Source organism: Cololabis saira, chromosome 11, assembly GCF_033807715.1.
Source record: "Cololabis saira isolate AMF1-May2022 chromosome 11, fColSai1.1, whole genome shotgun sequence".
NCBI classification, from domain to species: Eukaryota; Metazoa; Chordata; class Actinopteri; order Beloniformes; family Belonidae; genus Cololabis; species Cololabis saira.
The window spans coordinates 47,416,044-47,431,854 of record NC_084597.1 but is presented as its reverse complement, the minus strand read 5'-3'; the positions used below and the strand labels follow the sequence as shown (position 1 = coordinate 47,431,854).

Below are 15,811 nucleotides of genomic sequence, written 5' to 3'. Positions count from 1 at the left end.
CAAGTCCTCCACCACACCAATTCATCTGCCAAAGCACGTGATATGGCTTGGCAGAGAATTACTGATCGCGTCAATGCGTAAGTTTAGGCCCTTATGTGAATTTTATATTAAATGAATGAAGCAAACAATGGGCAAATGAATTGAAAAAATAAAAAAAGTGAAAACTCCGTCAACTGTATTTTATTAATTGAAATGATTAAGACAGATTTGATCACGCGCTCTGTGACCATCTGCCATGTCAACCTGCTGCTGAAAGGGAGCGACCGGTACCGGCTCCTCCGGTACCGGCTCCATGCAACAATTCTATCCCAGCCCTGTCTGGGCAGACCCTCAGCCTGCGCAAGCACTGAAACCTCTCCTTGAGAATCCCAAAAGTCATCTCTATTTTGACCCGGGTTCTGCTGTGAGCCACGTTGAAGCGTGTTTGCGCTCCAGCATCTGGATCGGGGTACGGGGTAATGAGCGTGGGGGCGCAGATATCCTCTAACCCCCAGGAGATAGCCATAAAATTATCCTGCAATTGCACATATAACATAAAGTTAGACACATGAATATTTGCAAAACTGATCAATATAATATTAGTAATATAACGCACTCTGTAGACATTTGATGCTCAAATTTGATTCCCTACATCCTGGCATCATGCACAGAGCCTGCATGGCCATCTCGCCTGTTAGATTTGCAGCATTGCATATCATCTGGCAATTGAAAAAATACGTTTTCAAACATCATTAAGAGAGCGCTCAAAAATAAAAGCAGCTTACGGTTCCATTATACCTACTTGCACATGCTGTGGAAACCTTTCCTGGGGGGTATTAATCCAAGAAGGAGGTTTACTGGCTAAACTGGGTATGTTAACCCAGGGTAAAGGGTAAACCTGCATGGGATTTCCGTTCCAAAATGGTCAGGTTAAGTAAGTCACCATGGTAACATAGGCTCTGAACCAAACCTTGGTTTTGTTCAGGTTTTGTTCAGATAACCCAGTTATGTTCGGGTATTTAAGCGCAAGTTCAGGAGGGCTGCTGCAACTTGTTACACATAGAAGCCCAAGTTGCCCATTCAATTCACCGTGAGAGGGTGATAACACCACGATCAGTGTTGGGGGTAACGCGTTACAAAAGTAACGCAATTACAGTAATGTATTACTATTTGCTGTAACGCAGTAATATAACGCATTACTAATAAATTTTCGGTAATATTTTACTCGTTACAATCTAAGTAACGCGCGTTACAACGCATTTTAACCCGTTTAGCTGTTGTTTTTTAAAGAATTCACCAACACCGCGTCCGCGAGACATCCCGACAACAGAAAAAAGCGTTGGGAACGCGGCGCGGCGGAACGTAGCGCCGCTGGACACTGTTTGTGTGGGGACTGTTCAGTGAGCAGAGCCGGCAGGGAAAAGTCAACAGTGCGGCGTGTCCGCGTGTAACTTAAATCTACCATGGTCTCAGCGTTAGGGCTCGGCCAAGTGAGGCTTTATTAATATATGGGCTTTATACATTTATTAAATATATAGCGCGGAGTCGGCGAGGAGCTGCGCGCGGCGAAGAGCACGAGCCGGGCTCACAGTCAGTCGCGCTGTGAGGGCGGATTTATGGTTCCGCGTTAAATCGACGCAGAGCTTTCGCCGTAGGGTACGCAGTAGTTCGCGTAACCCACGGCGTATGGTCTGCGTTGGTGTAACGCGGAACCATAAATCAGCCTTAAACCACACCTGCAGCCCATCAGGAGGAGAGGTTAAACAGCTGCGAGTTGTTGATTGCTGGTTCGTTTTGTTAACTCTGAGAGCTTTATTGGTTTGTTTGTTAGCTTGCTGGTGTTTTTTTTCTCTCTGGGAGTTATTTATGAAGAAGTTCTGAGTTCCGTGTGAGCAGTATTCGAGTTGAGGGGGGATGAGGGGTGATGTGATGGCACCCCCCCTGAAATTAAAACGGTCCAAATCATCCCCCCCCCCCCGAAATAAAAACAGTCCAAATCATCCCCCCTGAAATAAAAACGGTCCAAATCATCCCCCCCCCCGAAATAAAAACGGTCCAAATCATCCCCCCTGAAATAAAAACGGTCCAAATCATCCCCCCCTGAAATAAAAACAGTCCAAATCATCCCCCCCTGAAATAAAAACGGTCCAAATCATCCCCCCTGAAATAAAAACGGTCCAAATCATCCCCCCCTGAAATAAAAACGGTCCAAATCATCCCCCCCTGAAATAAAAACGGTCCAAATCATCCCCCCTGAAATAAAAACGGTCCAAATCATCCCCCCCCCGAAATAAAAACGGTCCAAATCATCCCCCCCTGAAATAAAAACAGTCCAAATCATCCCCCCCCCCGAAATAAAAACGGTCCAAATCATCCCCCCTGAAATAAAAACGGTCTAAATCATCCCCCCCTGAAATAAAAACGGTCCAAATCATCCCCCCCTGAAATAAAAACGGTCCAAATCATCCCCCCTGAAATAAAAACGGTCCAAATCATCTCCCCTGAAATAAAAACGGTCCAAATCATCCCCCCTGAAATAAAAACAGTCCAAATCATCCCCCCCTGAAATAAAAACGGTCCAAATCATCCCCCCTGAAATAAAAACGGTCCAAATCATCCCCCCCTGAAATAAAAACGGTCCAAATCATCCCTGAAATAAAAACGGTCCAAATCATCCCCCCTGAAATAAAAACAGTCCAAATCATCCCCCCTGAAATAAAAACAGTCCAAATCACCCCCCCCCCCCGAAATAAAAAACGGTCCAAATCATCCCCCCCTGAAATAAAAACGGTCCAAATCATCCCCCCCTGAAATAAAAACGGTCCAAATCATCCCCCCCTGAAATAAAAACGGTCCAAATCATCCCCCCCTGAAATAAAAACGGTCCAAATCATCCCCCCCTGAAATAAAAACGGTCCAAATCATCCCCCCCTGAAATAAAAACGGCCCAAATCATCCCCCCCTGAAATAAAAACGGTCCAAATCATCCCCCCTGAAATAAAAACGGTCCAAATCATCCCCCCCTGAAATAAAAACAGTCCAAATCATCCCCCCCTGAAATAAAAACGGTCCAAATCATCCCCCCTGAAATAAAAACGGTCCAAATCATCCCCCCCTGAAATAAAAACGGTCCAAATCATCCCCCCCTGAAATAAAAACGGTCCAAATCATCCCCCCTGAAATAAAAACGGTGCAAATCATCCCCCCCCCCGAAATAAAAACGGTCCAAATCATCCCCCCCTGAAATAAAAACAGTCCAAATCATCCCCCCCCCCCGAAATAAAAACGGTCCAAATCATCCCCCCTGAAATAAAAACGGTCCAAATCATCCCCCCCTGAAATAAAAACGGTCCAAATCATCCCCCCCTGAAATAAAAACGGTCCAAATCATCCCCCCTGAAATAAAAACGGTCCAAATCATCTCCCCTGAAATAAAAACAGTCCAAATCATCCCCCCTGAAATAAAAACAGTCCAAATCATCCCCCCCTGAAATAAAAACGGTCCAAATCATCCCCCCTGAAATAAAAACGGTCCAAATCATCCCCCCCTGAAATAAAAACGGTCCAAATCATCCCTGAAATAAAAACGGTCCAAATCATCCCCCCTGAAATAAAAACAGTCCAAATCATCCCCCCTGAAATAAAAACAGTCCAAATCACCCCCCCCCCCGAAATAAAAAACGGTCCAAATCATCCCCCCCTGAAATAAAAACGGTCCAAATCATCCCCCCCTGAAATAAAAACGGTCCAAATCATCCCCCCCTGAAATAAAAACGGTCCAAATCATCCCCCCCTGAAATAAAAACGGTCCAAATCATCCCCCCCTGAAATAAAAACGGTCCAAATCATCCCCCCCTGAAATAAAAACGGCCCAAATCATCCCCCCCTGAAATAAAAACGGTCCAAATCATCCCCCCTGAAATAAAAACAGTCCAAATCACCCCCCCCCCCGAAATAAAAAACGGTCCAAATCATCCCCCCTGAAATAAAAACGGTCCAAATCATCCCCCCCTGAAATAAAAACGGTCCAAATCATCCCTGAAATAAAAACGGTCCAAATCATCCCCCCTGAAATAAAAACGGTCCAAATCATCCCCCCCTGAAATAAAAACGGTCCAAATCATCCCCCCCTGAAATAAAAACGGTCCAAATCATCCCTGAAATAAAAACAGTCCAAATCATCCCCCCTGAAATAAAAACGGTCCAAATCATCCCCCCTGAAATAAAAACAGTCCAAATCATCCCCCCTGAAATAAAAACAGTCCAAATCACCCCCCCCCCCCGAAATAAAAAACGGTCCAAATCACCCCCCCCTGAAATAAAAACGGTCCAAATCATCCCCCCCCTGAAATAAAAACGGTCCAAATCATCCCCCCCTGAAATAAAAACGGTCCAAATCATCCCCCCCTGAAATAAAAACGGCCCAAATCATCCCCCCCTGAAATAAAAACGGTCCAAATCATCCCCCCTGAAATAAAAACAGTCCAAATCACCCCCCCCCCCGAAATAAAAAACGGTCCAAATCATCCCCCCTGAAATAAAAACGGTCCAAATCATCCCCCCCTGAAATAAAAACGGTCCAAATCATCCCTGAAATAAAAACGGTCCAAATCATCCCCCCTGAAATAAAAACGGTCCAAATCATCCCCCCCTGAAATAAAAACGGTCCAAATCATCCCCCCCTGAAATAAAAACGGTCCAAATCATCCCTGAAATAAAAACAGTCCAAATCATCCCCCCTGAAATAAAAACGGTCCAAATCATCCCCCCTGAAATAAAAACAGTCCAAATCATCCCCCCTGAAATAAAAACAGTCCAAATCACCCCCCCCCCCCCGAAATAAAAAACGGTCCAAATCACCCCCCCCCCCCTGAAATAAAAACGGTCCAAATCATCCCCCCCTGAAATAAAAACAGTCCAAATCTTCCCCCCCTGAAATAAAAACGGTCCAAATCATCCCCCCTGAAATAAAAACGGTCCAAATCATCCCTGAAATAAAAACGGTCCAAATCATCCCCCCCTGAAATAAAAACGGTCCAAATCATCCCTGAAATAAAAACGGTCCAAATCATCCCCCCCTGAAATAAAAACGGTCCAAATCATCCCTGAAATAAAAACGGTCCAAATCATCCCCCCCTGAAATAAAAACGGTCCAAATCATCCCTGAAATAAAAACGGTCCAAATCATCCCCCCCTGAAATAAAAACGGTCCAAATCATCCCTGAAATAAAAACGGTCCAAATCATCCCCCCCTGAAATAAAAACGGTCCAAATCATCCCTGAAATAAAAACGGTCCAAATCATCCCCCCCTGAAATAAAAACGGTCCAAATCATCCCTGAAATAAAAACGGTCCAAATCATCCCCCCTGAAATAAAAACGGTCCAAATCATCCTTCCTGAAATAAAACGGTCCAAATCATCCCCCCCTGTAAAACTGCCATCCCTCCTTTCCATCCCTTATGTCATTTCATCAATGAATGTGGTTTTACTGCTATTTCAACATTTAGAGTCATCACCAGAAAAATAACACCAGAAAAATAACTTATTTGACAATTTTCACCTGTTTCAAGTAAATTTTCACTTGAAATAAGTAGAAAAATCTGCCAGTGGGACAAGATTTATCTTTTTTTGCTATTTTGTTGAAAGTAACTCAAAAGTAATACACAAGTAGTGTAACGCATTACAATTCAGATATAGTAATATTGTAATGTAACTAATTACTTTCAAATGACAGTAACTAGCAATATATAATGTATTATATTTTGGATGTAACTTGTCCAACACTGACCACGATATGACATTTTATCTTTCCCCGATGAGTATTTGCGAGAGCGCTACCGTTTTTCAGCAGAATCCCTGATTTATTTGAGTAACCTTCTCCATCCATACACTGTAAACCCAATAAGTTCACAGAACTAAAAAAAAATGTGTAACTGATTACCCAAAAATATTACAATATTTTTAAATGTTTTAAGTTTATATCAAATAAAAATTACACTTACAGTTGCCTTAAATTATCTTAATATTATCTTTAAAAAAGTAATATTCCACATCTTATAGTTTGGGAGAAATACACTCAAAATGTTCAATATTCCTCAGCTCGTAGTCTGTGAGACATACACTCAAAATTCATTCTAAAATCAAATACTGATGCCAGCCCACTATACATATAATCAGCTAATAATGTTAGAAAAAATGAAAGCGACACCACTATTACAATTCAACTATTTTTAATGTCTAACGTTTGCAATGTTGTATACATTGCAAACGTTACCCATCGTGGGTCTGCCCTCTCTTCGCTGCAAACGCTCTCTGTTGTTTTGCGTCATTTTTTGGGAGTTTCCTGTACAGTATTGGAGACGCTGAACATATCGGGAAAGCAACTGCCTGTCAGTCGGTGCGTAAAGTGTGCCTTGCGCTAAAGCGCTTCATGCACAACTTTAATAGTTTTCCTGGCAACAAACCTACGAGGGTCATTAAAAGTTCCACCAACTGGCAGGTCAGCATCGCTTAGGTTTCTCAAATATGCACAGAAATCTTTGCTGGTGAGATTACATTTAATGAGCATTAGTTATATTGCAGGCTTTCCAAACGTTATTGGATGCATCGATGGGACACATGTGCCAATTACAGCACCATCCCAAAATGAGGCTGACTTTGTTAACAGGAAAGGTTTCCACACAGCATCAATGTCCAAGTAGGTATAATGGAACCGTAAGCTGCTTTTATTTTTGAGCGCTCTCTTATTGATGTTTGAACGTATTTCAATTGCCAGATGATGCGATGCTGCAAATCTAATATCAAGCGTGGAGGCGAGATGGCCAGGGTCTGTGCAGGATGCAGGATGTACAGGGAATCAAATTTGAGCATCAAATGTCTACAGAGTGCTTTATATTACTAATATTATATTGATCAGTTTTGCAAATATTCATGTGTCTAACTTTATGTTATATGTGCAATTGCAGGATAATTTTATGGCTATCTCCTGGGGGTTAGAGGATATCTGCGCCCCCACGCTCATTACCCCGTACCCCGATCCAGATGCTGGAGCGCAAACACGCTTCAACGTGGCTCACAGCAGAACCCGGGTCAAAATAGAGATGACTTTTGGGATTCTCAAGGAGAGGTTTCAGTGCTTGCGCAGGCTGAGGGTCTGCCCAGACAGGGCTGGGATAGATTTGTTGCATGGAGCCGGTATCGGCCGCTCCCTTTCAGCAGCAGGTTGACATGGCAGATGGTCACAGAGCGCGTGATAAAATCTGTCTTAATAATTTCAATTAATAAAATACAGTTGACGGAGTTTTCACTTTTTTTTATTTTTTTCAATTCATTTGCCCATTGTTTGCTTCATTCATTTAATATAAAATTCACATAAGGGCCTAAACTTACGCATTGACGCGATCAGTAATTCTCTGCCAAACCATATCACATGCTTTGGCAGATGAATTGGTGTGGTGGAGGACTTGCTGCTCCATTTTTCAACCCTCGATGAATGATGTCTTTATAGATTCACCGGGAACTTGCACAACTCTGGGTTACCCAACTCTGGGTTAGTTGAGTTGATTCATAACCGGTGTGTTGGAACCAACTGAGCGGGTTTAGTCGTCATGGGTTCAAGTAACCTCAAGATGAGACTCAGTGTTTGTTAAACCTCCTTCTTGGATACCCCCTGTTAACAAAGTCAGCCTCATTTTGGGATGGTGCTGTAATTGGCACATGCGTCCCATCGATGCATCCAATAACGTTTGGAAAGCCTGCAATATAACTAATGCTCATTAAATGTAATCTCACCAGCAAAGATTTCTGTGCATATTTGAGAAATCTAAGCGATGCTGCCAGTTGGTGGAACTCCGTCTTAATGAACCTCGTAGGTTTGTTGCCAGGAAAACGAATAAAGTTGTGCATGAAGCGCTTTAGCGCAAGGCACACTTTACGCACCGACGGACAGACAGTAGCTTTCCCGATATGTTCAGCGTCTCCAATACTGTACAGGAAACTCCCAGATGCAAAAAAACGGAGAGCGATGCACATTGTTTGCAGGAAGAGAGGGCAGACCCACGATGCGCAACGTTTGCAATGTATACATTGTATACATTGCAAACTTTAAACGTTAAAAATGGTTTAATTGTAACAGTGGTCTCGCTTTCATTTTTTCTAACATTATTAGCTGATTATATGTGTAGTGGGCTGGCATATTTGATTTTAGAATACATTTTGAGTGTATTTCCCACAAACTATAAGTTGTGGAATATTACTTTTTTAAAGATAATATTAAGATAATTTAAGGCAACTGTAAGTGTAATTTTTATTTGATATAAACTTAAAACATTTAAAAATATTGTAATATTTTTGGGTAATCAGTTACACATTTTTTTTTAGTTCTGTGAACTTATTGGGTTTACAGTGTATGGATGGAGAAGGTTACTCAAATAAATCAGGGATTCTGCTGAAAAACGGTAGCGCTCTCGCAAATACTCATCGGGGAAAGATAAAATGTCATATCGTGGTCTTATAACCCTCTCATGGTGAATTGCACGGATTTGGGCTTCTATGTGTAACAAGTTGCAGCAGCTCCTGAACTTGCGCTTAAAACCCCGAACATAACTCGGTTATCTGAACAAAACCTGAACAAAACCTGACTTACTTAACCTGACCATTTTGGAACGGAAATCCCAGGTTTACCATTTACCCTGGGTTAACATACCCAGTTTAGCCACTAAACCTCCTTCTTGGAATACCCCCCTGAACAACCTTAAACACAACCAAAACAACCTTAAACACAACCAGAACAACCTTAAACACAACCAGAACAACCTTAAACACAACCACTACAGCCCAAACCAAAGCAGCGAGAGGGGACAAATGGGTCGAAATCCGGCCCGATCCAAAAATAGCTGCACGACTGGAAAATCGGTTCAAAACGAACCAACAATCGCACAGTGTATGCCCGGCATAAGAGACTCTGAAGCTTCCTCCACCACATACGTCAAGGAGAAATGCGAGAAGGAACTGAATACTGTCATTACACCGGAGGAATGGCACAACATGTGTGAAACACAACGGACAACTACAAATTCAAGGGCATGGAGAGAGTTTGCGTGGAAAAACTTAACACGGTTTTTCATCACATCTAAAGTGAAGACTACACAGACTGGATCACAGCAACCATGCTGGCGGTTATGTGGAAACAGAGAAGCACATCTTTTGGGACTGCTATAAACTTGATCTATTTTGGGAAAATGTACACACCACAGTTAAACATATCTTGGGATACGTAATACCTAAGGAATGTAAAGTCATGTACCTAGGAAGTATAAATGATTGTGTCTTAGACAGAGATAGATATCTAGCTAAAATATTATTGATCACAAGCAAGAAGGCAATAACAAGAAACTGGTGCAAGACTGAATCCCCTGATATAAACCAGTGGCTAGAAATCATAAGAGAGATCTATATTATGGAAAGAATGACCTGTCAACTTAGACTGAAGGGGGATGTTTTTGTGGAAAAATGGGAAAAATTGATAATTTATGACACAATGAAAGATACCTAAGGAATCACTGATATGAAAATTCAAGATACTGAACCTGCTCAGATTATTGATGCTTGTAGCCATGACTGCTTTGTTCTTTGAATTTTTGTTGTGGTTTGCATTTCGTGTACATCTATTTCTGACATGGAAATGGAGAATTCAGTGTAAACTGTTGTTGTTATTGTATAACACAAAACTACAATAAAAATGTGTGTTAAAAAAGTGTTAAAAAAAGAAACTCCTATCGGCTGTCATTGCATTGTACAAAAATGTCATTGAGACAGTGTCAGAAAACCATTTCCCAATGGTCCTTTAGGACACTGATTCTGTTACAGGGGGCAGTACTACATTTGTATGCCAGGAGTAAACTCGCCTTAGAAAAATGTTTTTTATGGCTTAATCAAGCACCAGCTTCAGGTGTCAGCAGTCTTTCAAGAAGGATCAAATACAGCAAATATCAGCTGGATCTCCTTATTTTACATATTTGAGAACGGGAACAGCTTCTTCAAAGTACACGGTCGAGGTCAAGTGTTTACTTACTCAAATGTACCGAAAACATTTGACATTTCCATGGGACAAATGGACCAGTTACCCTGCGTTCACACTGAAAGCGTCACGGGCGTCATAGGCTGCCATTCATTTTCTATGAAAGCGGGCTGTGAGACGCATCGGAGGCGTCGAGAGGCGTCAGAGGCGTTGGAGGCGTCGGGAGCGTCAATTTGAAGTTGCAAATCTCAACATTATGCAAATGAGGCAGCGGCGACGCCGAGGCAGCGTCCAATCACAGACCGGGATTCCTGGAGCAAGAAGCCTCAATGCAGATTGTACTTTCATGTACACACAAACGTACACTCATGCACATGCGTACAGGAGCAGAGCTGTGCAATAACACACTTATTCTATCAGGAATTAATATATTTCATCCAACAAACTGACATTTTTGCTGATCTGACTGCTGTTTTTACCTGAACTGCTCATGTGAAACACGTATCTGATGGTTGAGGAGCTGGATGGTCCCAACGATTTTATTTGGTACATCGATCCGACTAATTAAAAACCGTGCTTATTAATCACAAAACACAGTTTAAACATCATGACCAAATCCACTCCGACCCGGTGTGTCAGTGTTCAGCGCAGACAGACTGCAGCTTCACCGGCACCAACGATGATGGTTGATGTTGATCCAAACTTGTTAAGGAGCATCAAACTCACTCTTATCTATGCGGAAATAATGTTAAAATATAAAGAAGGTTCCCAAAGTGTGATCCATGGTGAAATAGGAAACTGAAGATGTGCAGCTATATATATATACATATATATATGTATATGTATATGCACTTTGGTCCCTCCAGTTCTGCTGCGCAGCTTGAAGCTCGGCCCACTGCAGGCGTCGACAGACTATAGTGTGAGGCCACGTTTCCACAGAGCCGGGTATTTACAAAAACTGATATTTCTCCCTCTACGTTTTGAAAAATACCATCATTTACACAAACCTGCATAAATAGCTGTTAAGGTGCTATGAGCAGCCAAACCTGCAGGGGGCAGTGTAACGAGAAGATAAAGTCATGCTAGCCATTCGGAATCCTGGAAAAAAACATCAACAAATGACACGAGTAACTTCCAGTTACTTCCAAGATGAACGAGAGTCTTTGGTTTGGAGTGACAGAGAAGTGGAGTTACTTTTAAGTGTGACGTTAGAATATAAAACAGGTAAAATACAAGAAAATATTGACGGTGGCCAAACAAATTGTAAACACAGGTCGCACACATGACGCTGCACTGCAAAAACTAAAGATCTTACCAGGAATATTTGTCTCATTTCTAGTTAAAATGTCAAATTTTTAGTCAAAAAATCTCATTACACTTAAAACAAGAGTCATCACCAGATAAATAACTTGTTATTCGACAATTTTCATCTGTTTCAAGTAAATTTTCACTTTTTTCAAAAATTCACTTTTTTTTTTTTTAAATTAAACATTTTAACTAGAAATAAGACAAATATTCTTGTTAAGATTTTGAGTTTTTGCAGTGTCGTGACATTTCTGTCTCATAATGTGACGTTCTGAAGCCTAAATGTCCGTTTCCCTCCGTTTACAAGCAAACGTGAAGACAGGGTTTTTCAAATCTCCACTTTGGCCGGAGTTTTCAGAAATGATGGTTTTTGGTGACACTGAGCTTCGTTTTCGTGTGTAAACGAATGGCCAAAACGCATGAAAACGCCACCATTATTGCTACATGGAAACGGGTCGTGAATCTACCAAGAAGCGTGATGCAGGCGTCAAGAAATATTTGACGCTTTCAGTGTGAATCCATCGTTAGCCAGCGTGTCGACTGATGCCGTCGGTGTCGCCGTGAGAAGAAAAGCTGGGCGGCAGGTTTACCTGGAACGTAGAACTGGGACGCGTCAAACCAGTGAAACTCCAGATGGAAGCCGAGGTGGACAGCTTTCACCGTGACCAACGCGATCAGGTAGATCACCGAAATGGTGCCTGGAAGACAAGAGTGACGGACGAGTGACGCACAGACAACACGATGAGAGCAGCTTTCACAAACAACAAAAGGTACACTTTAACTTCGCTAACAATAGGGGTGTAACAATATATCGTGTCACGAAATTTCACGATACAAAAATGTCACAATGCGTGTCGTGGAGGTGACAAACTGTAGCTGATATTGGGTTATTAATATGAATATATTGTGTTTACTAGTAACATCCTATTGGTGCAGCGGGATCACGTGACGACCTCGACCCGCGGACCAAAATCTGACAAACTAGTACCGTTTTGGTCCCGATCACGGGACTCTTGGGGGGTTTTGAGCTCTGAACTTTTATTTCTAAGGTGAGCATGAATCAATGTTTTTTATGATGTAAAGATTGTGTCGTCCCCAAAGGTGGAGGATGAAACGATACCGGGTTCACCTTACGGCCTCAGGCTGGAGCAGGTGAAGCTCTGAGCTCTGGAACAAGATCAATAACAGTCATGTTGCTTTTGGAGTTTGGGACTTTTCATAGTTTATTTATTTACTTTTATTTATTTATTTAATTTTAGTTGTTAAATTTCTGGAAAAGAAAAAAGTCAAGTCATACATGAGAGAAACTATTCAGTTTGTGGCTAAATATTTGTACTTGTATGAAACTGAAGATGCATAATGCAAACCTGACATTTACTTTTAGTTCAGTTAGTGGAAAATGGTTGGCCTGGCTTTCTCTTTAAAACTTAAACAGTTATAAAGCATTACAAACTGTAACAATAGAGCAAACGCACAGCATTGTTTTGTATTTGTGTCTTTCAAATAAAAGACCATTTTTTCCAGTCAAATGTTCCTCATTCAAGGTTGTTAAAAAAATACTGCTATAATATCGTATCGTTATCGTGACCTCAATATCGTGTATCGTACCGTACCATGAGATTAGTGTATCGTTACACCCCTAGGTAATAATGAGTTCCTGCTTAGTTCGGCCGCGTTCATTAAATAAAACTTAAATTAAATTAAATCATCACTAGAACGCATTGCTCCAGTTTACCACAGAGAGCAAATAATGGCGGGTCCTCCAATTTAATCCTGGTAATAAGTGTGATTGTCATGATAATTTTGTACAAAAGCAGTATCTAGTTAGAGCTGAGCCCTTGTGAAGTAAAAATCACCTGCACTTCTTCAACAAAGGGGCTAGAAAATCACTGAAAATAAAATATAAAAAATAATTATCCCTAAATGACTATTGGAAGGACATGATGTAAAGTACAAGTAAAGCCTGTTACATTTGAAACACGGAGTAAAAAAGTGATGAATGCCATTCATTTGTGACCATTTTGAGTAATTTCCAAGTTAATTTTGGGTTGTTTTGTTTTTATTTCTTGGATGATACCAACAACTTTGTCCATATCTATATGTACACGAGTGGAAGTTGCAACATCACAACATCAAATATTAACCCTTGGGTTTACCTTCATACATTAACAATCAGATATCAAGCTCATCTAAAAGGAAGTTAAGAGTATTTGAGTTATTACTATCAAACTGTTAGAAACTACAGCGTCTTGATTGACTGAAGTCAGCTGGAATTGAAAGATAAATGCCAAGTGCTTCTGTGTCATTTCCTTTCTCATGTTTCGCAACTCAGTTATGAACTTTGCTGACTGTCGAAACATCAGAGGGGAAGTGAAAAAAGTTTGGTTCCCATTGCTTGCCGCATGCAAGACCTTTGACTTGTTCTGTACACTGCAAAAACTCAAAATCTTACCAGGAATATTTGTCTTATTTCTAGTTAAAATGTCTCATTTTTAGTCAAAAAATCTCATTACACTTAAAACAAGAATCATTAACAGAAAAATAACTTATTTGACAATTTTCACCTGTTTCAAGTAAATTTTCACTTGAAATAAGTAGAAAAATCTGCCAGTGGGACAAGATTTATCTTCTCATCACAAGCAAAAAAATCTTGTTCCACTGGCAGATTTTTCTACTTATTTTAAGTGAAAATCTACTTGAAACAGGTGAAAATTGTTGTTTTTTCCAGTCTTGTTTTAAGTGTAATGAGATTTTTTTGGGACTAAAAATGAGACATTTTAACTAGAAATAAGACAAATATTTTTTAAGATTTAGATTTTTTGCAGTGTAAAGTGGTCGTGCTCAGTCTTACCCAGGAAGGTGAACCGTGCGAAGAAGGAGGCCGAGCGGAAGCAGAGCAGCGGCAGCAGAACGATGAGGTAGAAGGGGATGGTGTTGGTTTTACTCCAGTAACGATGAAACGTTCCATCGGAGTCTGTGTTGTTTCCAATGCTGCCGAGGCTAAACGTGCCGACGGTGTCGTTCCCTCCAGGGTTAATGTGTGGGTATGAACAAATGACTGGTGGACAAATGAACAAAGTGTTACTATACGCAGTCATTGAAATTATAAAGAACTGGGGCCGGATTCACCAATATGTTCTTAAGAACGATCTTAAGAAATGTCTTAAGATCTAAAATTAAGAAGTTCATAAGAAAGTTCTGAAGTGCAATTCCTCAATATTTTCTTAAGAACCGTCTTAAGAACTGTCATTTCTTACGATTTTCTTATTTTTCCTACTTAAGAACTTCTTAAAATATGGCTGTATCCGAAATGGCATACTAAGTTCTACATGCTACATACTGCATCAGTATGTACTGTATACTGCATCAGTATGTACTGTATACTGCATCAGTATGTACTGTATACTGCATCAGTATGTACTGTATACTGCATCAGTATGTACTGTATACTGCATCAGTATGTACTGTATACTGCATACTAAATGACGATTCAGTAGCCGCTCCAGCAGACCGTTCACACAGCAGTAGCTGCCAAGTACCCCAGAATTATATTATATTATATTATATTTATATTATTATTATTAATTTCTACACCGATGCTTCGCTCCACAATATTGCAGGTATTTGTTTTTGCAAATGTGTTGAAAAAGGTGATATTAGAGGCTTACCTTTTCACAGAAGACATTTTAAGACAGGTCAAGGTTGTCTTAAAGTTAAGAAAAAAGTCAAGAACAAATTTGAGAACTTTTATTTCAAGAATACCATTTATTCTTAAGTTTTTTCTTAAGAAGAAACTTAAGAAGAAAGTTGAGAAAATACTTAAGAACTTTTTTGGAGAATATGACTTCTTCTCTTTTTTCTTCTTAAGACTGAACTTAAGAAAAAAATGAAACTTAACCACAGGGGTCTTCAAGCGGGAGGTACTGCAAGGGGTCCTCCAACTTAAAAAGAAATAAAGGCAATTTTTTTTTTCAGGGCGACTGTAGCCTCAGTATATGAGCCCGCTGCTTAACCCACTGCGCCACCGAGCGGCCCAAAATAAAGGCAATTTTAACCAAAACAATTTGTGAGAGTTAAAAAAAATGTAATAATATTATATAGGCTATATATATATACATACACATACACACACACACTGCAAAAGCTCGAAATCTTAACAAGAATATTTGTCTTATTTCTAGTTAAAATGTCTAATTTTTAGTCAAAAAAAATCTCATTACACTTAAAACAAGACTCATCACTGGAAAAAACAACAATTTTTACCTGTTTCAAGTAGATTTTCACTTAAAATAAGTCGAAAAATCTGCCAGTGGAACAAGATTTTTTTGCTTGTAATGAGAAGATAAATCTTGTCCCACTGGCAGATTTTTCTACTTATTTCAAGTGAAAATTTACTTGAAACAGGTGAAAATTGTCAAACAACAAGTTATTTTTCTGGTAATGACTCTTGTTTTAAGTGTAATGAGATTTTTTTGACTAAAAATGAGACATTTTAACTAGAAATAAGA

At 40.3% G+C, this 15,811-nt stretch overlaps 1 protein-coding gene across 2 annotated transcripts in view; it reads right to left on the bottom strand.

The window, feature by feature from the left end:
* slc38a9 (solute carrier family 38 member 9) overlaps nt 1-15,811 on the bottom strand; it is an 85,442-nt gene that overhangs the window by 12,626 nt on the left and 57,005 nt on the right. For both annotated transcript variants that reach the window (XM_061733554.1, XM_061733555.1), the window contains exons 9-10: nt 14,155-14,361; nt 11,894-12,001 (exon numbers count right to left, since the gene is read on the bottom strand). In XM_061733554.1, the coding sequence (XP_061589538.1) occupies nt 11,894-12,001; nt 14,155-14,361 (315 nt within the window). The remainder of the gene's footprint in view (nt 1-11,893; nt 12,002-14,154; nt 14,362-15,811) is intronic.